This window comes from Bos grunniens, chromosome 26, assembly GCF_055505025.1.
Source record: "Bos grunniens cultivar Pamir isolate PY7600 chromosome 26, Bosgru_T2T1.0, whole genome shotgun sequence".
Classification (NCBI taxonomy): domain Eukaryota; kingdom Metazoa; phylum Chordata; class Mammalia; order Artiodactyla; family Bovidae; genus Bos; species Bos grunniens.
Genome location: NC_141190.1, coordinates 43,803,061 through 43,825,324, shown reverse-complemented (window position 1 = coordinate 43,825,324; position 22,264 = coordinate 43,803,061). Strand labels below are relative to the sequence as shown.

General features: G+C 46.8%; 1 protein-coding gene across 1 annotated transcript; it reads left to right on the top strand.

The window, feature by feature from the left end:
• The first annotated feature begins 5,776 nt into the window (after nt 1-5,776).
• On the top strand, nt 5,777-10,911 carry NKX1-2 (NK1 homeobox 2). Its single transcript, XM_086378305.1, has 2 exons — nt 5,777-6,095; nt 8,033-10,911. Exons 1-2 carry the CDS (start codon nt 5,885-5,887, stop codon nt 8,725-8,727), a joined length of 906 nt encoding a protein of 301 aa, XP_086234431.1. The 5' UTR covers nt 5,777-5,884; the 3' UTR covers nt 8,728-10,911.
• The last annotated feature ends 11,353 nt before the right edge of the window (nt 10,912-22,264 follow it).

The window sequence follows — 22,264 nt, the reverse complement described above, 5'->3', positions numbered from 1 at the left end:
GGATGGTATCACCGATTCAATGGACATGAGTTTGAGCAAACTCTGGGAGTTGGTGATGGACAGGGAGGCCTGGTGTGCTGCAGTCCATGGGGTCACAAAGAGTCGGACATGACTGAGGGACTGAAATGAACTGAACTGAGGTACAAACTATTAATACCATATGTAAAATAGAGGAACAACAAGGTCCTACTGTGCAGCACAGGGGATTATATTCAATACCCTATAATACATCACAATGGAAAATAATATGAAAACAGTATACATATACACATATATCTGAATCACTTTGTTGTCCACCAGACACTAACACAACATTGTAAATCAGCTATATTTCAATTTTAAAAAAAGACTGAAGGTATGAAATTTGGGCACAGGTGTGGGTAACAGAGGACTTTGTCCCCTGGCTTGCAGGAGACCACCAAGAATGATCACACGTGTCTCCATTCAAGCAGGAAGCAGGTGCTTCGTATACCTGCCAAACCCTACCTTGCTCCCCCGTCTGTACTCTGCACGTGCCTCTCTTCCGTATAGTAGGACAACGACACGTGATGCTCAAAAGAGCCCAGGAGACACACTGCGCTGTGTCCCTGCTCCCCTGACCCTGTCCTTCCCCAATTCTCTCCTCATATGTTCTCAGCTTATCACTTGGCATTTCCACACACACTCCCCCCGCCCCGCTCTCTTTCTCCCAATGACATGTCTCTCCACTTTTCCAGATGTCCAGAGCAATTTGGCTGACCTGGCAGTTCCCTTCTCTTGGGCTCCTCCTGGGAATATCTTAAAACATTAGAAAACAGTGACTGAAAGAGCTTCCAAGACTGGATCCCAAACCTGCACCACCGTATCCTCCTAGGCGGTGCTTGGGCTCAGTTACTTCTCAAAGGTCCTCTTCTATATCTCAGATCGTGTGTCACCTTGAGGGAAAGCCATTTGATAAATGTCTGCAATTGGATTTCACCCTGGGGCAGGAATGTGGCTTCCTGTAAGAGAATGTTACTGAACCAGGCTCTAAAAATCTAACAACTACCCTGGTTCAAATCTCAGCTTCCCTACTTCCTAGCTCTGGGGTCGTGGCAAAAATCACTCTGAAGCTCTCTAAGCTTGGTTTTCTCTACTGTAAACTGGGAATATAAGTGCCTGCTTCGTGGGGTCGTGGCAAGGGTTAAATGAAATAGCCAAAAATAAGCAAAAAGCTTAGCCCAGTGCCTGGTCCAGAGAAAGTGCCCAAGGAAGAAGAGCTATTATTGTGAACGCTTACTGTCGTTACCAGGACAATACCCTCCTCTCACTGCCTTCTCACCTTCTTTGATGCTTCCTCTACATTTCTGAAATAAAGGAGTTGATTGTTGATTTCCAAAAAGAAACAGTGATTTCTTAAAGCAAAAGATACTGAGTAAACATTTTTATTTTGGTTGCAGTCTGAGGATGGGTGGCTACTCTTTGAGAGCTTTCACAAATCAAAGCTTTTTTTTTTTTTTTAAAGGAACACTTGCTCTGCTTGGCTGTCAGAGTTCAAAGCCCTGGTGGGAAATGGGAAATGCTAGCCTTTAATTGTAAATGAACTCTCCACCACCAAGGGCTATGGAGTCAAGTAAACAAGTAACAACTGATTCTGCTGCGTGGGTTAGTTTCTTTTTAAAATCCAGCACCTCCCCCTCCCATTTTGCAGCCCGATTTGAGTTGAAGATGTCTGCGGTTCACTTCTCCCCCTTTGTTACCGCGCTGTGCCTTATGAAGCTGTCTCTTTGGCATAATGTCCTACCCCGTGGGCTGGTGCAAACTGCAGGGTTTTACCTAGAGAATTTAAGGTGGATTTTATTTCGGGAACATCAGATTTTATCTCAGGTGCTTTGACACAGCTCCTAAGATTGCTCTCCCTCTGCACATACTGCAGATTCTTTCTATTGTTAACACTGTTCATGGCTCAGGCGGCAGCTTCTCAAGGCTGTGTGAGAGGTATAGGCCACTTTGTTTGTGGAATCGCTCGGGAAGCTTGGCATCATTGATTTGCATCAGTGCCTCAGGAATAGCCTTTGCCTTCTCCTTAAGGATACTATCTAAACTGTGAAATTCATTAAATAGTCCCAGAAATGGATCAGGTTATTTAACACAACATCCCTAATGGTGCAATATCTCAGCTGTCTGCGCTGATAGTGAACATTGTCTTGGCCAGTGTTATCAGCCCGGGACACCCGCTATGAATATTGATCCCGAGCTTGTTACAGCCATCACTTGCCATCAGGACAGGTCAGGGATGGAACCCACCTAGCATCAAAGCAATTTAAAGACAGCACTCAGGCAGAATTTTAATGCCCACGCTGAAAACACAAATCAACTCCGAGCACAGGGAGAAGGTGGCTTGCTGGAGACCGATGTACTTATTGCATAGGAACATCTCGCATATAAATACACGTGTGAGGACGTGAGCAAGTCAACACATCTCCAGATTGTTTCTCTAGGAAGTCTCACTGCCTTTCTGGTCATTTACAAAGCAGGTGGCCAGAAAAACAATTCCCCCAGACACCCCCACCCCTCACCAAATTGAAGAATTTAGTCTGTTCTATGGGTGAGGTGTCTCTTTTTAAGTTGGGTGAATAAGAAGGAGCATTTTCTGTTCCTGCAATGTTGATGGGAGACACCGTGGTGTTTCTTTTTTTTTAATTATTTATCCGGCTGTGCTGGGTCTTAGCCGTGGCATTGGGGGTAGTCAGTCTTCCTTGTGGCATGCAGGATTTTTTAGCTGTGGTATGTGAATTCTCAACTGTGTCGCGTGGGATCTAGTTCCCCGACCAGGGGTCAAACCTTGCTCCCCTGCATTGGGAACGCAGAGCCTTAACTGCTGAATCACCAGGGAAATCCCACATCATGGTGTTTCTTGTGGCACCTGTCTCCAGAAGCCAAGTCCTGAATGCAAGAGTTCACATAACTTTATACAGCACTGAACACACATATCAGAAATATAGGAAAAATAAAGGGCAAGGGAAAAAAGATAACTAAAAAACTACTAGGAGTTCTTAAAGATTCACAGTCTTACAGCACATGGCCTTTATGTGTTCTTGATATTCCAGTTTGTTGCTTCTCCTTTTTCTTATCCTTTTCTATATTTAACACCTGCGGACCTCAAAGGAAAGATGATTCAAATTATTTGAACAAAAATTTTTGGAGATAGTTGATAAAGTGAAAAGAAGATGACTGGGTTTGGCCTGCTCTGGCTTCTGCACCTTCCAGGTCCCTCTGGTTGGGGACATGAGATGCCCTCTGGAATGCCAGCCCATGTTCCCCTGAAAGTGACCTCAATATTTCTCAGAGGAGAACAGATAAGGACAGGGACCATGCGGAGCCAGAAATGTCCATTCTGGAGGTCCCTTAAAAAGACTTATTTCTAGCTACCATGGAGAACCTAAATATGAAAAAATATAAATGTGAGTGGAAAAAATGTAAAACGGGAGTGGGATCAGTGGGGAAGGAGAAAGAAAGAAAAGATTTTTTGAAAATTTTGTTTTATAGAAGTATACTTGATTTCAATATTGAAATGTATTGAAGTATACTTGATTTGGGTCGTCCCCGATGGCTCAGATGGTAAAGAATCTGCCTGCAGTGCAGAAGACCTGGGTTCAATCCTTGGGTCAGGAAGATCCCCTAGAGAAGGGAATGGTTACCCACTCCAGTATTCTTGCCTGGGGAATTCCATGGACAGAGGAGCCTGGTGAGCTACAGTCCATGGGGTTGCAAAGAGTTGGACAAGACTGAGTGACTAACACATACACACACACACACACACACCTGATTTACAATGTGTTAATTTCAGCTATACAGCCAAGTGATTCACTTATACATGTACCTACATTCTTTTTCATATTCTTTTCTATTATGGTTTATCACAGGGTATTGGATATAGTTCCCTCTGCTCTACAGTAGGACCTTGTTGTTTAAGAAAGATTTTTTTTTTTTAATCAGGTGAGAATTGGGTGAGAAAAAGTTGTCAAAACAAAAACCAAACTACCCTATCAGAGACCTGGAAGGTTCTGTGATTGGTAATCCAGGTTCCTGGGTGCCACAGTTTAGAGCCCTGGCCATCTTTCTTTGGTTTTCCCTAGGCGAGCATTCCCTCTGACGGGAGGTGGTCCGCTGGGCTTGGCCAGGGCACTTCCTTCCCTGATTTCCTTTGAAAGCACAATTCATCTCAGCTTTAGGACTGGAGCTCGCTTGAATTTCGGCAGGGCTTTAAAGTCCCCAGGGAATACAGTGACCGCCTCTGGGAGGGGCCATGAGCTTTGAATGAGAAAAGCTCCAAGAAGCTGGCCTGTAAGATCTCCTCTTCAATAACAGATGGAATTAGCAGCACCCCCCCCCCACCCCCGCCCCCACTGCACTTTAGTGGAAGGCTTCTCCTCCCCTTCCTACTCCTACCTGCTCAGACAATCTTAATTGCCAAGTCATTGTTTGAAAACCCCATGGGGCCGAGAAGAAAGGGACAGCAACCTTAGAGGTAGCTCTGGGCTGAGGGGTCGGAGAAGCCTCAGAAATTGCCGCTGAGATAAATACTCAGCACTCAGACAGTTCCCCAAGCAACAAAAGAAGGGGAATTTAAGGAGGGCGTGGCTGGTGGAAGCTTCCCCAAGGACTGCTGTGCCCCATCCCCAAGGGACGTGGTGGGTTAGATGCAAGCCTTTGGTCTGTTTTCTGACCATAAGTCCAAACCAGGCAAAACATCTTTTAACCTTTTTCTTCTTGGGACTACTGGGAGGATGGGGGGTCAAAGATGCAACCTGCTTCCCAGAGACGCAATTTAACTGTGCAAATGATCAAACCTGTGACTGTGAAGAATGCCTGAAAGGTATCAGGGGTCATGCTTGGAGTCTCCACAGGACAGGGCAGCCGCCCCCACCTAACTCACCTGTCCTCACCAGAGCATCTTGGCTGGGGCTCAGACATCTCTCCGAAACCCCTGCTACTCCCTGACCTGGCTAGGCTCCAGGGTGGAAGGGAAAGCCTCTGTCACAACCTGGGCTTTGTCCAGTCCACAACCTGGACGTTCCTAGAGAAATAACAGGACTTACAGCAAAGAATAGTGGTTCAGGAAAGAAGACCCGGGTTCAAATCCAGACTCTGTAACCAACGAACAGTGGCCCTGGGCAACATCACTTCTCACCTTTGAACCTCATTCTCACCGTTTCTCATCTTAAAACCGGGATAAATAGCCTTGCCAGGCCACGCCCACCGCACTGGGCTGCTCGGAAGATCAAACGAGATCTCGCACGTGGAAGGACTTTGTAAACTGTAAACTGTGAGAACATGAAGGCTTTTAAATCCGAGGTGGTCAGGTCCGAGGCCATTACTGTGATGCACTGGTGAGGCAGGTGATGTGCTGAGCGTTGCCTTCGTATAATCAGTGCTGGACTCAACTGGACCCCAACTCAAAGACGGGTGCCCTGGAGCAAGGGTGCAAATCCAAGCCCGAGTCGGGGTGGGTGTATTGGGAGGATCTTCGGGACGAAAGCTTCCTAACTTCCCTCCCTCGCTCACCAGCAGTCCCAGCAGATTGGGCGGAAGCGCGCTGAGCCCGCGGCGCTGTCCAGGCGGGCGCGCGCACCGGACGCACCGAGGCGCCCCCTCGCCGAGGCTGGAGGTCCGGGCAAGGCTCAGGGTAGTCTTGGGGGCTCCTGCTAGCGCGCCCTGCACGTGGCGGGGGCCTGGGGCAGCCCAAGTGCCAATCCGCGCGCAACCTCCGGCCGCTGTCTCCCTGCCCCGCCTCCGCGCCCCCCTCCCCAGCTTCACTTGGCCGCCTCGACCCTCCTACAGGCTGAGAGCTGCTGCCGAGCCACAGCCTAAAGCAAGCCCGAGCGCTACCCACCCCGGACCCCGCGCCGCGGGCCTCTGGGGCATGCTGGCATGGCAGGACGGCGGGGCCAAGGCGGCTCCCTCCCACCACAAGATCTCCTTCTCGGTTCTGGATATCTTGGACCCGCAGAAATTCACCCGCGCTGCGCTCCCAGCCGTGCGTCCGGCTCCCCGGGAAGCCAAGAAAAGTTTGGCAGAGGCCGAAGCAAGGAAGGACGCCAGCCGGGACCCGATACCGCAGCGAGAGGCGCCTGGTAAGGAAGCGAGGCGGCCTCGGGCCCCGGAAAGCCCCAGCTTAGATGCTGCGATGGGAGGGTGGGAGGGCGGCCCGGGATTGGGTGAGTAGACCTTGGCGGCCTCTTCCCCAAAGGGGAGAAGGCACACAGGAAGAGGACTGAAAAAAGCAGAGGAGCGGCGAAAGTGTTAGGCGCTCAGGCGTGTCCGACTCTGCGACCCCATGTCTGTAGCCCGCCAGGCTCCTCTGTCCACGGGATTCTCCAGGCAAGAATACTGGAGTGGGTTGCCATGCCTTTCTCCAGGGGATCTTCCCGACCCAGGGATCGAACCTGGGTCTCCCCCAGTGCGGGCAGATTCTCTACGATCTGAGCCACCAGGGAAGCCGCAGGAAGAGGCACATAGTGGGGTAGGGGGACCCGACCCCCTCCCCCCGCCCCGCCCCGCCCCCTCGCAGCATCCCAGGTCAGAGATTTGCCACCGAAGCCTATCTCTGCTCACCTGCCAAGCCAGTAAGCACCTCAGCTCTGATTGACCGGCAGTGGAAACTAATACTTACCCAGCACCCAGTTTAGCCAGGCTTATTCACTTATTGGGCATTTAATGCTCCCGCCATGTGCCAGGACCTGGACTAGAGACTGGGATACAAGTCAGGGAAAACTTCAATACCTGCGAGGTAGACAGCGTCATTAAGGAGGTCGACAGCATCATCCCTTCATTTTCTGGGTGAGGGAGCTGAGACTGATGAATCATGTGTCTGAAGTCTTAGCAGGCAGTGAGGTCCGGTGGAGCACACAGGGGTCCCTTCCAGCCCTCCAGAGACAACAGCAAAGAATCCACTGCCCACCCGCTCAGTCTCCCTAGACCCAATCGTTAACTGGACTGGGGTCAGGGTGGCTTGGGGTGATGGGAGACTCTTTTGTCCTTTCTCTCCAAACCCTTTTTGACTTAACTCCTAACTCTGGTAGACCTGATGAGGAGTCCAGGAAAGTTTGTGTCTGAAATGAAAGACAAAGGGCAGCAGGACCAGAGCTGGGTGAGGCCTGGGAGGGACGCCAAAGTTCAGGGGCGCAGCGCAGGGAGAGAGGCTTGAAGTCTGGCAGTCTCCCCCCGCGCCCCGCCGCCCCTCACGGCTCCCCACCGCTTTCCATCCCAAGTTTAGCGGTGATGGTCTGGGGGCTCTGGGCGCCTCTGGCGGCCGCGCTTGGGCCTGGGCGGCCGGCCGGGTAATTGTTCCGATCGCCTCTCGCAGGGGCCGCTCTCTCCTTGCCCCACCTCTCTGATCGATATTCTATTACTGGAGCCTGCATATCTCCTGCCCGCAGCTTGCAGGTACCGACTTCAAACCCCCTTTCCCTGTCTGATCCTAATATTGTTCGATTAAAACTTACCTTTAATAGATGACATCTATCGATCCGGCCCAGCGCAAATCTGAAACTCTATTAACACGGCAGCAGAGAGAAGATGGGAAAGAGGGAATTTCACTTTAAAAGGGAGGAGAGGGGCGCCTAATAACTTCTTTTTTTAATTGCCAGGGGTTCCAGACCCAAACAGGCTTCTAGGGACGGCGGGAGAGAGCCTGAAATGCACTTGACATCTCGATGTCTTAATGTGTAATACAACGCTCTTATAAGGTTGTCCAATGAGCTCGTTATTTTTTCTTAATGCAGGGTGTCATCCATTGATTCCAAATACACTTCTTGGACACCTACTAGGTCGTGGATGAGTAAAGAGCGAAGAGGCACCGCAACCCTAACTCTCACCTCCTGGGACGGGCTGGGCACTCTGGATGGAGGGCCGTGGGGTGGTGGCAGGCAACGCAATCACGGAGAGGGGCAGGGCAGGGCCCTGAGTTGAGGAGATTGCCGCCTACTCTGGAGAGGACGAGAAGCAGGTCCGGGGACCAGAACGGGCTGGGTGGTTCCCGGGTTCTGATCACGGTCCCCTTCTCCTCTAGATGCTGCGGGCCACGGCGCCGGCTTGGCGTCCCCCCTGGAGGGGTCGGAGGCGGAGGAGGCGGAAGAGGAGGACGAGGACGTGGAGGACGCGCGGCGGCGGCGCGGGGAGCGGGCTGCCCACCTGCAGGCGGGCCTGACACTCTCCCCCGAAGCCCGGGCCGCGGCGTCGGCGGCGGGGGAGAGCGGTGCGGGCGGCCTAGCGGGCTCCCCAGGCTCCCCGCGGCCCAGGCGCCGGCGCGCGGAGCCCAACAGCTCCAAGCCGCGGCGCGCGCGCACCGCCTTCACCTACGAGCAGCTGGTGGCTCTGGAGAACAAGTTCCGGGCCACGCGCTACCTGTCCGTGTGCGAGCGCCTGAACCTCGCGCTCTCGCTCAGCCTCACTGAGACGCAGGTCAAAATTTGGTTCCAGAACCGCAGGACCAAGTGGAAGAAGCAGAACCCCGGCGCCGAAGGTGCGGCGCAGGCGGGAGGTGGCGCGCCCCAGCCCGGGACTGCGGCGGCGAGCGGCGGCGCGGGGGGCAGCCCAGGTCCGCCGGGCCCGGGCGCGCATCCTTTCCAGACTTTCCCCTCCTACTCGGCGGCCAATGTCCTCTTCCCGGCCGCCGCCTCCTTCCCTCTGACGGCCGCCGGGGGCTCCTTCACGCCCTTCCTCGGGCACTCCTACCTGACCCCTTTCTACGCCCCGCATCTGTGAACCCCCGAGCCCCTTGGGCCCCTCTTCGTCTGGACTCGAGTGATTGGCGTGGACTTCTGGTCCCCACCCTACCGAGGGGCGCCGATGCATAGGGACCGCCCCCTCCTGGTGCGCGGGTGTCTGTGCGCTCCTTCCCTGCCGGCTGCCTGGAGGCGCCGCCAGAGGGCAGGGAGAGGCCGCCTGCCGACTCCCCGGTGCGCGCCTTCCCGCCGCGCGGAACCCCGGAATCCACACGGTCCACTACGGGGAGTCAAGGACCGGCCACGTTTCAGAGTATCCGGAGACGGAAGCCGTCCTTAAATCTCCCCGTTTCTGGACCTGGTCTTCCCGGTGGGTCAGGCTTCATTCAGTTGAAGGGCTCTTTCTGAGGGTCTGGGTGTTCAGAGGCGCGCGACTAGCCCAGCGGCGGGCTTCGAGTTCGGAGAGAGCCAAAACCCGCCCTCCAGCGGCTCACGAGGATGGAATCTGCAAAGATTTTGGCTCCCTCAGAGCCCAGTTCTTTTTGTTTCCCTTTTCTGAGCCGATTGTTTCCCATTTCATACTTGGTTACTGGCCCAAATCCAGCGATTCCTTCCAAACACTGCATAAAGTTGGCGAGAACTGGGTCTGTGAGCGCACACTGCCGCCTTGAGATGGACCATTTTTTAAATGCGTAACGCTCTACCTTTTTAGATCTTTCATTTAAGATTAGAACTTGAGAGCAACTCGTATTCCAGACTGTCGCTCCACAGGCTATTCCTGAGAAAATGGGTACCTAACTTTTCGGAGAAGACCAGTTCTGAGAACAGGTTTGTCAAACCATGACTATGACCCCAAAGGCATAAAAATAACAAAGGGATCAGTGGCACAACTGAAATCTTGAGGTCTGTACCTGAGGCTGCCCGTTATGATTTGCAGTGTTTGATATCGTAAAACTCCAGTCTTGACCGATATGTCTATTCCAGCAAGTCCGAAGCTCTCAATAGTGATCAAGGACAGTTCTCTCCTCCAGCATACACCACAGTTATGAACTGGACTAGTTTTTAAAGCAGACTCAACACTTTTAGAGCTTCATCTAAGATTCTGACTTGAAAGATATTCTGTTCCACACAGACTGTCCATGGTGGCATGGAGAACAAGCAAAAGGTGGTTAAGAGCAGTAAAAGAAATAATTATTGGACATATCATGGAAGCAAAAGGCATATATGTGATGGATTCAACTGCAGGAGCTTAATATAGGGACATGCATTCTAACTGCTGCTTTTATTATCTCTCTTAAGAATTAGTCCTGTAAAATTCTCTTGCTGGCTTTATCTGGAATACGCTTCAGTTTTTTTATGTAATATAATTTGTAGCCCATATTTCCGAAAACCAGACCTCCCCAACTAGGTCATGTATCTTTCACTCTCATCTTTATTGGATGACTTGAGGCTGGGCAATATCTATATGGATACCATATTCCTTGCTATTTCTTGGTAGCCTATGTCATTAATAAATTTGAAGATCAATGGCTTCTCATAAAATAAAACACATTATTTGGTTTTATGAATACATGAGATTACAACCTTGAAATATCTATTTCTGTTATTATCAAGAATGAGAAAATATACCCCCCTTCCTCCAAATTAAATGAAGCTTTCACATTCATGTGAATCTCATCAGATTTGAGTGTATGTATTATTTAATTATGATTTATTAATTAGACTCTTTCCCGCCTATGCTAAAGAAGAAATGTGTCCCCAAGCAATGCATTAAACTTTCTGAAAGACAAGTGGTGCCAGATGAGATTAAAAATGCAGTTACTGTAATAGAGAATATTGTTTTGTTCACTTTACTTGTTGATAAACACTCCCTCAGTAACTATTCGTGGGTTTCTCAAAAGCAACATTCCATGTATCAGGAGTAGGTATGCACAGAAGCAAGATCTGTAACAAAGAAACCGAATTTCTGTAAGATCTGGGAAACATTCCTTTCATCTCAGGTACCGAAGACTCCAGCTGAAGAGAGGGACTGGGGAGGAAGCGGGGAGGCTTGTCTGTTTGTGGACCATCATGGAGTGCTGTATTTCCTGACCTTTCTTGTTTCTACGCATTTTAACAGAGTAATGCTTGAAGTGTGTGACTTTGGACATCTGCTGCTTTAAAAGGCCCAGTGAGTTCCCAACCAAATCCTTAAACTCAATCTATTGATGTGTTTGTCTAATAAATTTTGTTTGTAATAATTTATTTCTAATTATTTCTTGTTTATTAGCAAAGCTCTTAAATAATTCTATAACTATCAGAGGTTGTATATCTTCCCATCCTCACCCCTCACCATCTGGCATTCACCAGTAGAAAGTATTTCTACCTTAACATGACTATTTTCTTAAGCCACCCTTTTCAGATTCTTGCTAGGTACATAGTGGTTCCACTTGTGGGCGGTATACACAGTATACACAAATCTACACAAATTAAATTAATACCATTAATACCAGATTTCTGGGACATTAGCTTCCTAGCCTGCTTTACAAGTTCTGAGTAACCCATAAGGAGTCTGGGAGGCAACTTTGCAGACTTGGGCCATCCACTGGTCATAAATTTCAGATGTTAAAAATGACTATTTAAAAATGATCTTATTTACAAATCATAAACAGACACAGACATAGAAAACAAATTTGGTTGCTAAAGGGGGAGGAATAAATTAGGAGCTTGAGATTAGCATATACAAACTACTATATATAAAAAACATAAACAAGGTCCTATTATATAGCACAGGGAACCATATTCAAAATCCTATAATAAACCATTATGGAAAAGAATATGAAAAAGCATGTATCTCTCGATATAGCTGAATCACTTTGCTGTACACGAGAGTCTAACACAACATTATAAATCAACTATACCATTTCAGGTTCCCATGTGAAACCATGTGCTGCTGCTGCTAAGCCACTCCAGTCGTGTCCGACTCTGTGCGACCCCATAGACGGCAGCCCACCAGGCTCCTCTGTCCCTGGGATGCAATAACTGTGGTGTTGGAGAAGACTCTTGAGACTCCCTTGGACTGCAAGGAGATCCAACCAGTCCATCCTAAAGGAGATCAATCCTGGATGTTCATTGGGAGGACTGATGCTGAAGCTGAAACTCCAATACTTTGGCCACCTCATGCGAAGAGTTGACTCATTGGAAAAGACTCATGCTAGGAGGGATTGCGGGCAGGAGGAGAAGGGGATGACAGAGGATGAGATGGCTGGATGGCATTACCGAATCGATGCACATGAGTTTGAGTGAACTCTGGGAGTTGGTGATGGACAGGGAGGACTGGCGTGCTGTGATTCATGGGGTCGCAAAGAGTCGAACACGACTGCTCGACTGAACTGAATAAAGTGAAGGTGATTTAAACTGTACATGGGGCTATTGAGTATATAAAATATTTGGTGAAAAAGTATTTTTAAATGATGTGAGAACTGTTTGGCATTACTTTGTAGTTACAGGTCAAGAGTCCAGTCTTGACAGGGTATCTGTCCATTGTTTCTTCCTCCTTCCCTCGCCTCCTTCCTTCCTGCCACACCATAAACTGAGCACCCATTCTGGGCCAACGACTGTTCCGGATGCTGGGAATTTATTCAGGCAAAGGAGGTCCTCCTCCGCCCAGGGACAGTTAGAGTCAGCGAATTCTCTTTCCTCCGACTACAGTGGTTTCTGGAGTCAAAAGAGGAAGGCCCTTTATTTCCTCTCTCTACCACTTACTAGACTTACTAGCTCTGCCACCTGGGGTTCGTTTCCTGATTTTTTTTTTTTTGACCACACCCTGAGGCTTCTGGGATCTTAGTTCCCCAGTTCAGTTCAGTTCAGTCCAGTCTGACTCTTTGTCATCCCATGGACTGCAGCACACCAGGCCTCCCTGTCCATCACCAACTCCTGGAGTTTAATCAATCTCATGTCCATTCAGTTGGTGATGCCATCCAACCATCTCATCCTCTGTCGTCACCTTCTCCTCCCACCTTCAATCTTTCCCAGCATCAGGGTATTTTCCAATGAGTCACTTCTTCCAATCAGGTGGCCAAAGTATTGGAGCTTCAGCTCCAGCATCAATCCTTCCAATGAATATTCAGGACTGATTTCTTTTAGGATGGACTGGCTGGATCTCCTTGCAGTCCAAGGGACTCTCAAGAGTCTTCTCCAACACCACAGTTCAAAAGCATCAATTCTTCGGCGCTCAGCTTTTTTAGTCCAACTCTCACATCCACACATGACCAGTGGAAAAACCATAGCCTTGACTAGACGGACCTTTGTTGGCAAAGTAATGTCTCTGCTTTTTAATATGTGGTCTAGGTTGGTCATAATTTTCCTTCCAAGGAGGAAGCATCTTTTAATTTCATGCCTGCAGTCACCATCTGCAGTGATTTTGGAGCCCAAAAAGATAAAGTCTGACACTGTTTCCACTTTTTCCCCATCTATTTCCCGTGAAATGATGGGACCAGATGCCATGATCTTTGTTTTCTGAATGTTGAGCTTTAAGCCAACTTTTTCACTCTCCTGTTTCACTTTCATCAAGAGGCTCTTTAGTTCTTCTTCACTTTCTGCCATAAGGGTGGTGTAATCTGCATATCTGAGGTTATTGATATTTCTCCTAGCAATCTTGATTCCAGCTTGTGCTTCATCCAGTTCAGCATTTCTCATGATGTACTCTGCATATAAGTTAAATAAGCAGGCTGACAATATACAGGCCTGATGTACTCCTTTTCCTATTTGGAACCAGGCTGTTATTCCATGTCCAGTTCTAACTGTTGCTTCCTGACCTGCATACAGATTTCTCAGGAGGCAGGTCAGGTGGTCTGATATTCCCATCTCTTTCAGAATTTTCCAGTTTGTTGTGATCCACACAGTCAAAGGCTTTGACATAGTAAATAAAGCAGAAGTAGATGCTTTTCTGGAACTCCCTTGCTTTTTCAATGATCCAGTGGATGCTGACGATTTGATCTCTGGTTCCTCTGTCTTTTCTAAATCCAGCTTGAACATCCGGAAGTTCTCGGTTCAGGTACTGTTGAAGCCTGGCTTGGAGAATTTTGAGCATTACTTTGCTAGTGTGTGAGATAAGTGCAGTTGTGCGGTAGTTTGAGTATTCTTTGGCATTGCCTTTTTTGGGGGCAATGAGAGGGAGTTTCAGGAGGGAGGGGACATACATACACCTATGGGTTATTCATGTTGATATTTGGCAGAAAACAACACAATTCTGTAAAGCAATTGTCTTTCAATTAAAAATAATTTTAAAAAAAAGAGTCAGACACGACTTAGTGACGAAACCACCACCACTAACTGATGATATTGAGCATCTTTTCAAGAGCACACTGTCATTTGTATATTTGTGTTGGAGAAGAGTCCATTCAAATCTTTTTTTTTCTGAAAAAAATGTTTATTACTTATTTACTTGGCTGCATTGGGTCTTAGTTGTTGCAGGCGGGATCTTTAACTGGGGCACGCGGGACCTATCACAGATAGAACCTGGGCCCTCTGCATTGGGAGCTCAGAGTCTTAGCTGCCGGACCACCTGGGAAGTCCCTCATTTATTCTTTTTAATACTTTTATTTATTTATGGCTGTGCTGGATCTTCATTGCTGCTTTTGGGCTTTTCTCTAGTTGAGGCGAGCAGGGGCTACCTTCTATCATTACTCGTGGTGCTGACGCTCCTCACTGGGGTGGCTTCTCTCATTGTGGAGCACGGGCTCTTGGGTGTGCGGGCTTCAATAGTTGCAGCGAGAAGCCCCAGTAGTTGTGGTTCCTGGGCTCTAGGACACAGGCTCAATAGTTGTGGCACACGGGCTTCGTTGCTCCGTGGCGTATGGAATCTTCCTGGACCAGGGTTCGAACCTGTGTCTCCTGCCTTGGTAGACGACTCTTCACGACTGAGTCTCCAGGGAAGCCCCCAGTTTGTTCTTTTTAATTCAGATATTTATCTTTTTGTTGTTGAGTTTCAAGTATTCTTCATGTATTTAAAACACTTTTATCCTTCTCCCTTTATTTACGTAGTTCAGTTCAGTTCAGTTGCTCAGCCATGTCTGACTCTTTGCAACCCCATGAATCACAGCACGCCAGGCCTCCCTGTCCATCACCAACTCCTGGAGTTCCCTCAAACTCATGTCCATCGAGTCGGTGATGCCATCCAGCCATCTCATCCTCTGTCATCCCCTTCTCCTTCTGCCCCCAATCCCTCCCAGCATCAGAGTCTTTTCCAATGAGTCAACTCACATGAGGTGGCCAAAGTACTGGAGTTTCAGCTTTAGAATCATTCCTTCCAAAGAACACCCAGGACTGATCTCCTTTAGAATGGACTTATTGGATCTCCTTGGATCTCTCTTATTTACATAGTACATCATAATAAATACATGTTCCAAAGAGTAAATACATGGTCCTTTCCTCTGTAACACATACTGGGTACCAGCTGTGTGTCAGGCACTACTCTAAACTCTGGGAATGCAACAGGAAGGCTCTAACTGGCCGTGGGAGAGAGAAACAGGTGAGTGAAAGGCACAGACAGGTATGCTGTTGGTGCAATAGAGTGTAAAAAGGCCATGACCTTCTTGTCAGCAATTTCTGTACAAAGAAACAGTCTTGGCATTGACGTCATTTGGAATTCAGGCTGGAAATGTCACTAATTTCACCTTTGCCATGCTTGTGCTGTACAGATCTGGTTTGTGTTTTTGAAAGGTTTTCCCAGGCATTTATAGCTTCCAGAACTCAGCAAAACATGACTAACACAAAAGTTAATGATATTACTGAGATAAGGACCACAGTTATTTGTTTTCCTGAGATGAATCATAACTGCTTTTCCCCTGTATGAAGTTGTTAGGCTCCATCATGGTTTTCTAAAATAAGTTGAAGTAAAATGACCTTCAGTAGTTTAGAGAAATCCATGCCTTCCTAATAGCAAGATTCTATCTGTTGATGGAATATATACCCATGTAATTTGATCTGCAAGCTGATTTCTAATTTTTCTTTCAACTCTACAGGGCAAAAATACTATGTTTGAACATATATGTCCTTCATGGTAGGACAGGTATAAGATGCTTTGTTCTCTCTGTTTCTCGTTGGAAGCTTAAATATTTAGCAACCACACCTGCAGAAGCATCTGGGCACTTACAGTGAAGTAAAAGTCACTCAGTCGTCTCTGACTCTTTGCGACCCCATGAACTATACAGTCCGTGGAATTCTCCAGGCCAGAATACTGGGTTCAATCCCTGGTCAGGGAACAAGATCCCACATGCTGCACTGAGAGTTTATATGCTGCAAGTAAAGATCCTGTGTGCTGCAACTAAGGCCTGGAGCAGCCAAATAATAAATAAATAAATATTTTTTTAAAAAGGATCAAATAAAGATTCCGAGTGTCACAACTAAAAATATCCCACGTGCCAAAACGAAGCTAGAAGATCCTGTGTGCCACAACTAAGACTTGGAGCAGCCAAATAAATAACTAAATACGTATTTTAAATAAAAAATAAAAGGATAAGGTAATGAATATTTAAAAGGCTGAGATAGTAGAATTAGATAGAATTTATAACACTTTATTCCTGAATATCTGTATTTCACCTTACACCTTCTTTCCACTTTTTGGAGATTAGTATACTGGCAGACAAGGTGAGTCCGGACATACTGCTTTCCTGCCTGAGTGCCCAGATCCCTTTGTGAACAGGTGAAAGTGAAAAGTGGAAGTGTTAGTTGCTCAGTCGTGCCCAACTTTGTGACCCCGTACCCCGCCAGGCTTCTCTGTCCATGGAATTCTTCAGGCAAGAATACTGGAGTGGGTAGCCATTCCCATATTACTTAGTACCTACTGCATTTTGTACTGTATCATTATCTACTTGGGGCCTTCTTGGGTGCTCAGCAGTAATGAATCTGCCAGCAATGCAAAAGCTGAGGAGACGTGGATTCGATTCCTGGGTTGGGAAGATCCCCTGGAGAAGGAAACAGCAACCCACTCCAGTATTCTTGCCTGGAGAATCCCACGGACAGAGGAACCTGGCAGGCTATGTAGTCCATGGATTGCAAAGAGTTGGACACGACTGAACCACCTCCCACACACACATTATCTACTTGTTTCACGTGGGAGAGCACTTCCCCCACCCCACCTTCTGCCCTTTTCCATGGCAATTCTTCCTTGTATTTTGTGGATCTTATATTTCTCACATTGGAATATGTTGGTATTCCACCAATTGCTATATGCAGTTATGGTAGCCAGTTCCCAGAGGAAAAGAGCCAGATACAGCTCTTCTCTTGACGAAAGAGAAGCTATTTTGACATTAGCCATTTTGTCATATAAGCCTGGCTACAATGCTTGTGCTTTAACAGGTCTTAGAAATTAAAGCTTAGTAATTAACTAAGTGTTTGTTCCTTGGAAGAAAAACTATGACCAACCTAGATAGCATATTAAAAAGCAGAGACATTACTTTGCCTACAAAGGTCCATATAATCAAAGCTATGGTTTTCCCAGTAGTCATGTATGGATGTGAGGGTCGGCCATAAAGAAGTTTGAGTGCTGAATAATTGATGCCTTTGAACTGTGGTGTTGGAGAAGACTCTTGCGAGTCCCTTGGACAGTAAGGAGGTCAAACCAGTCAATCCTAAAGAAAATCAGTCCTGAATATTCATTCGAGAGACTGATGCTGAAGCTGAAGCTTTAATACTTTGGCCATCTGATGGGAAGAGCTGACTCATCGGAAAAGACCCTGATGCTGGGAAAGATCAAAGGCAGGAGAAGAAGAGAACAACAGAAGATGAGATGGTTGGATGGCATCACCGACTCAATGGACATGAGTTTGAGCAAACTCTGGGAGATGGTGAAGGACAGGGAAGCCTGGAGTGCTGCAGTCCATGGGGTTACAAAGAGTCGGACTCGACTGAGCAACTGAACGATAAGACTCAAGACTGGCTGGAAGCTGGGCAATGGTGATGTTGACCTTTTCTGACCTTTATGACTGCAGTTTGCACTCTGCCGGCCTTTGTTCCAATTCTATGCTGAACTTTCCTCTACTCCAGCCCCTTCATGAATATGCATACACTACCCAAGTCCCTTCCTGAATATGCTTGTACCCCTAGCTTAAAACTTCCCAAATTTTGCTGTCAGGGAGACACTGCTTTGGGAAAGGTCCCCCTTGCTCCTCTTTGCTGCAAGTATTAAGTCCTTCTTCCAACCTTCAGCTTTAGTAGGTCTTTTTGGGCAATACCCACCAAGAGGTGATCCAATTTTCTGGTAGAACTGCTGTTAAATTATTAAACGATGTTTTCACTTAAAAAAAAAATTTGGCTGCACTGCATTTTCATTGCAGCATACGGGCTTCTCTAGTTGTGGTGAAAGGGCTTGGTTGCCCTGTGGTATGTGGGATCTTACTTCCCTAACCAGGATCAAACCTGAGTCCCCTGCATTGCAAGTCAGAGTTTTTTAAAATGTAATGAAGTTAATTAATCTAAATTTATTCAGTGCACAGGCTTCAGTAGTTGCAGCCTATGGGCTCTAGAGCTCGGGCTCAGTCCTTTCTGGACACCGAGTCAGTTGCCCTGAGGCATGTGGAATCTTTCCAGACCAGGGACTGAACCCTTGTCCTCTGCCTTGGCAGGAGGACTCTCATCCACTGTACTAGCAAGGAAGTGGCAAAGCGAGTTCTTAACCACTAGACCAGGAAATTCCCTGTTTTCACTTTTGAATTAGTCTAATTTTGTTTTACTCTTTCATGTTTAGAGATAGTGCTATTTTTCAACTTTTTTCAGAAGTCTGTATAACAAACTTGACAGAATTTAAAATGATATGAAGGAAAATCTCATTTTACTAAAAAAGCTGTTGGTGATTTTGCATAGTCACAGAAGTCATTTTTCTTCTCAGGAGTTACATGGATACAGTCAGTAAAAATCAACAATTTCTAAAAATGATCATGTGCTTGGATGTCACAGCAATGAAAAATTGCTCTGAGTTTTCTCAGTGCTCTCAATTTCTGCACCATCTCATTGCAGAGACCGGCACCACTCCAAGACACGGACTGAGTGGCCTGCTTCACTCTCCTCCGAGCCCTGGAATTTGAAATCTTAGCCTTGAAACTGGAAATGGAGGCCAGTCCTTTGACCCACTCCTAGGACTTCATCCTACAGATATATTTTCACGAAATGTCAGAAACGAGGTTATCTATTGTGTCATTGTAATAGCAAAAGATTGGAATAATCCACGTGTCCAGCAATATAGGGCCATTAACGCAGCTATAAACAAAAGAATGAGGACTGCCTCTCCATACTGACACAGATAGAGCTCCAGGGCATGTGAAGAGGCAAGGTACAAAGAGCACACATAATCTGCTGTCTCAGGTGTTGTAAAGCAGTGGAAATAATGACATGTATTTACATTTACCTCTATTGCATGAAGAACCATTGGAGGGATAAACACGATGTTAATGTGAAGGGCTGTCCTAGGTGGTGACAAGGGCTAGATGGGCTTGAGGCAGATAAGACCTCTCAGTGTGTACTTTTTAATTTGCTTTGATTTGTAAATGAAATATGGAGAAGGCAATGGCAACCCACTCCAATACTCTTGCCTGGAAAATCCCATGGATGGAGGAGTCTGGTAGGCTGCTGTCCATAGGGTTGCTAAGAGTAGGGCACGATGAGCGACTTCACTTTCACTTTTCACTTTCATGCGTTGGAGAAGGAAATGGCAACCCACTCCAGTGTTCTTGCCTGGAGAATCCCAGGGACGGGGGAGCCTGGTGGGCTGCCGTCTATGGGGTCACACAGAATCAGACACGACTGAAGCGACTTAGCAGCAGCAGCAGCAGCAGTAAATGAAGTAAATGTATTAACTATTTACAAAACAAAAATAAGCTGCTTCAGGGAGAAAATGTCACAGAGGCAAGTAGTTCTATAGATACTTCGTGTAATTTGAAAGTTTCCAAATTGCCTTCTTTGACTAGACGGACCTTTGTTGGCAAGGTAATGTCTCTGCTTTTTAATATGCTGTCTTGGTTGGTCAAAGCTTTTCTTTCAAGGAGCAAGTGTTTTTAATTTCATGGCTGCAGTCACCATCTCCAGTGATTTTGGAGCCTCCCCAAAATAAAGTCTGTCACTGTTTCCACTGTTTCCCCATCTATTTGCCATGAAGTGATGGGACTGGATGCCATGATCTTAGTTTTCTGAATGTTGAGTTTTAAGCTATGGTTTTTCCAGTAGTCAGTATGGATGTGAGAGTTGGACTATAAAGAAAGCTGAGTGTGGAAGAATTGATGCTTTTGAACTGTGGTGTTGGAGAAGACTCTTGAGTCTCCCTTGGACTGCAGGGAGATCCAACCAGTCCATCCTAAAGGAAATCAGTCCTGAATATTCATTGGAAGGACTGATGCTGAAGCTGCAATACTTTGGCCACCTGATGCCAAGAACTGAGTTATTGGAAAAGACCCTAATGCTGGGAAAGATTGAAGGCAGGAGGAGAAGGGGACAACAGAAGATGAGATGGTTAGATGGCATCACCGACTCAATGGACATGAGTTTGAGCCACCTCCGGGAGTTGGTGATGGACAAGGAGGCCTAGTGTGCTGCAGTCCATGATGTTGCAAAGAGTGGGACATGACTGAGTGACTGAACTGAACTGAACTTAAGTTAAAGTTCCTTCTATTATCAATCTTTGGATTTTTTTTTTTTTTTTTTTGGCAGTGCTGTGAGGCATGCAGGATCCTAGTTCCCTGACCAGGAATCAAAACTGTGCCCCCTGAAGTGGAAAAGCAGACTCCTAACCCTGGACCACCAGGGAATTCCCTCAGTCTTTGGAAATTAAGGGGAGAATCTGACCAGTGGAAAGCTAGGCTACCTACTTCCCTGGATTTATCTCAAGCTTCCTTTAGAAAATTAACACATGTGGGAAGGTATTACCAAGACTTGTTTATCTACTAGAAGAAAGCCAGTTCAGAGTGAGGATCAGTCCAATAGGACTTCCCAAACCCCAAGGAGAGACATAGGGCCAGACTGGGAACAGGTAATAGTAAAAAAGATTTTTTTTTTACTAAAAGTTAGAATAAAATTTACTTTAGATCCCAGGGGTAAAATATTCTTGCATTTTCAATCAATACTTTCCTGGCATTCTAAGTGTAATAAATAATTTACTTAGATTTCAGTACGAATCTGTAGAAGAGGGAAGATTCAAGGCCAGACGATGATCACATTGACTTGGAAAAGAACCTTTACTCATCATTGCAAATAAAAACAACAATGCCACGAGACATTGAGCTGCGGGGTGACTCAGAGGCGACTGGATGTTTTACAGCGTCACATCTATTGGTGATCTTCTGGGTACCCATGTTAACAAGATAGGTAAGTGGGCCCACAGGGTCTCAGGTTATCCAGGTAAGATCAGTGGAATCAGGACTGACTGCTGGGTGTTTCGATTCCAAAGCCTGCATCTTAGCCACCATGATGACCTGGATGTTGGATGCTCTAACACATTTACTGGACCACTGACCACAGTCAGATTCACATCCCTGAAGTTCAGGGGTTAGGATTGAATACATTGGAGCAATTTATTCCATCCCTTGATTCTCTCAGAGCTTCGCACAGCTTTTTTTTTGTGTATTGTTGTTTAGTTGTATACTCGCTAACTTGTATTCGACTCTTTCACAACCCCATGAACTGTAGCCCACCAGGCTCCTCTGTCTGTGGGATTTCCCAGGTCTGAATCCTGGAGTGGGTTGCCATTTCCTCCTCCAGGGGATCTTCCCGACCCAGGGATTGAACCTGAATCTCCTGCATTGGCTGGTTGATTCTTTACCACTGAGCTACCTGGGAAGCCCCTTTTTGTGAGTTAGAAGACACTATATAAATAGTTCAAGCTGAATTATTCATAAAAATGGAGAGACCAAGGTAGTGGAGATCTCTTGGTGCTTTAATCTATATTTAAGTGAATACAGATGGGACTTCCCTGGTGGTCCAGCAGTCAAGAATCTGCCTCGCAATGCCAGGAGCATGGGCTCAGTCCCTGGTAGGGGAACGAAGGTCACACATGCCTGGGGGCAAGTAAGCCTGCAAGATGCGGCTGCGGAGCCCATGTGCGCAACTAGAGGACCTGCACGCCACAAGGAAACGTCCCACGTGACGGTGAAGATCCAGCGTGCCACCACTGAGGCTCCACAGAGCCAAACAAACACACATTAAAAAAGAAATCAATAGATGTCAGAACACAAAAGTCGTTTGTTCAGTCAGTGAAGTGAGTCAAACTTCAGGTGTCAGGGCAGAGTGTAATTTCTCATCCCTAATTTAAAGACTTAATTCATCTTTATCACTCAAATCCTTTTGGAGGAAAATCCAAGTCAAAAGAAAAGAGAAGGACCACATACCACTATTAGGAATGTAACAGCCACAAAGAGAGAGTGTGCTGGTGACTCAAACACCAGACTGGCATTGCTGTCTGTGACTTGACTTTCCTATATGTGAACAACTCTTGGCAAAATACAGAGCAAAACAGTGTTTTCAACAAAGATGAAATGATTTTTTTTTTTTAATTTTATTTTATTTTTAAACTTTACATAATTGTATTAGTTTTGCCAAATATCAAAATGAAT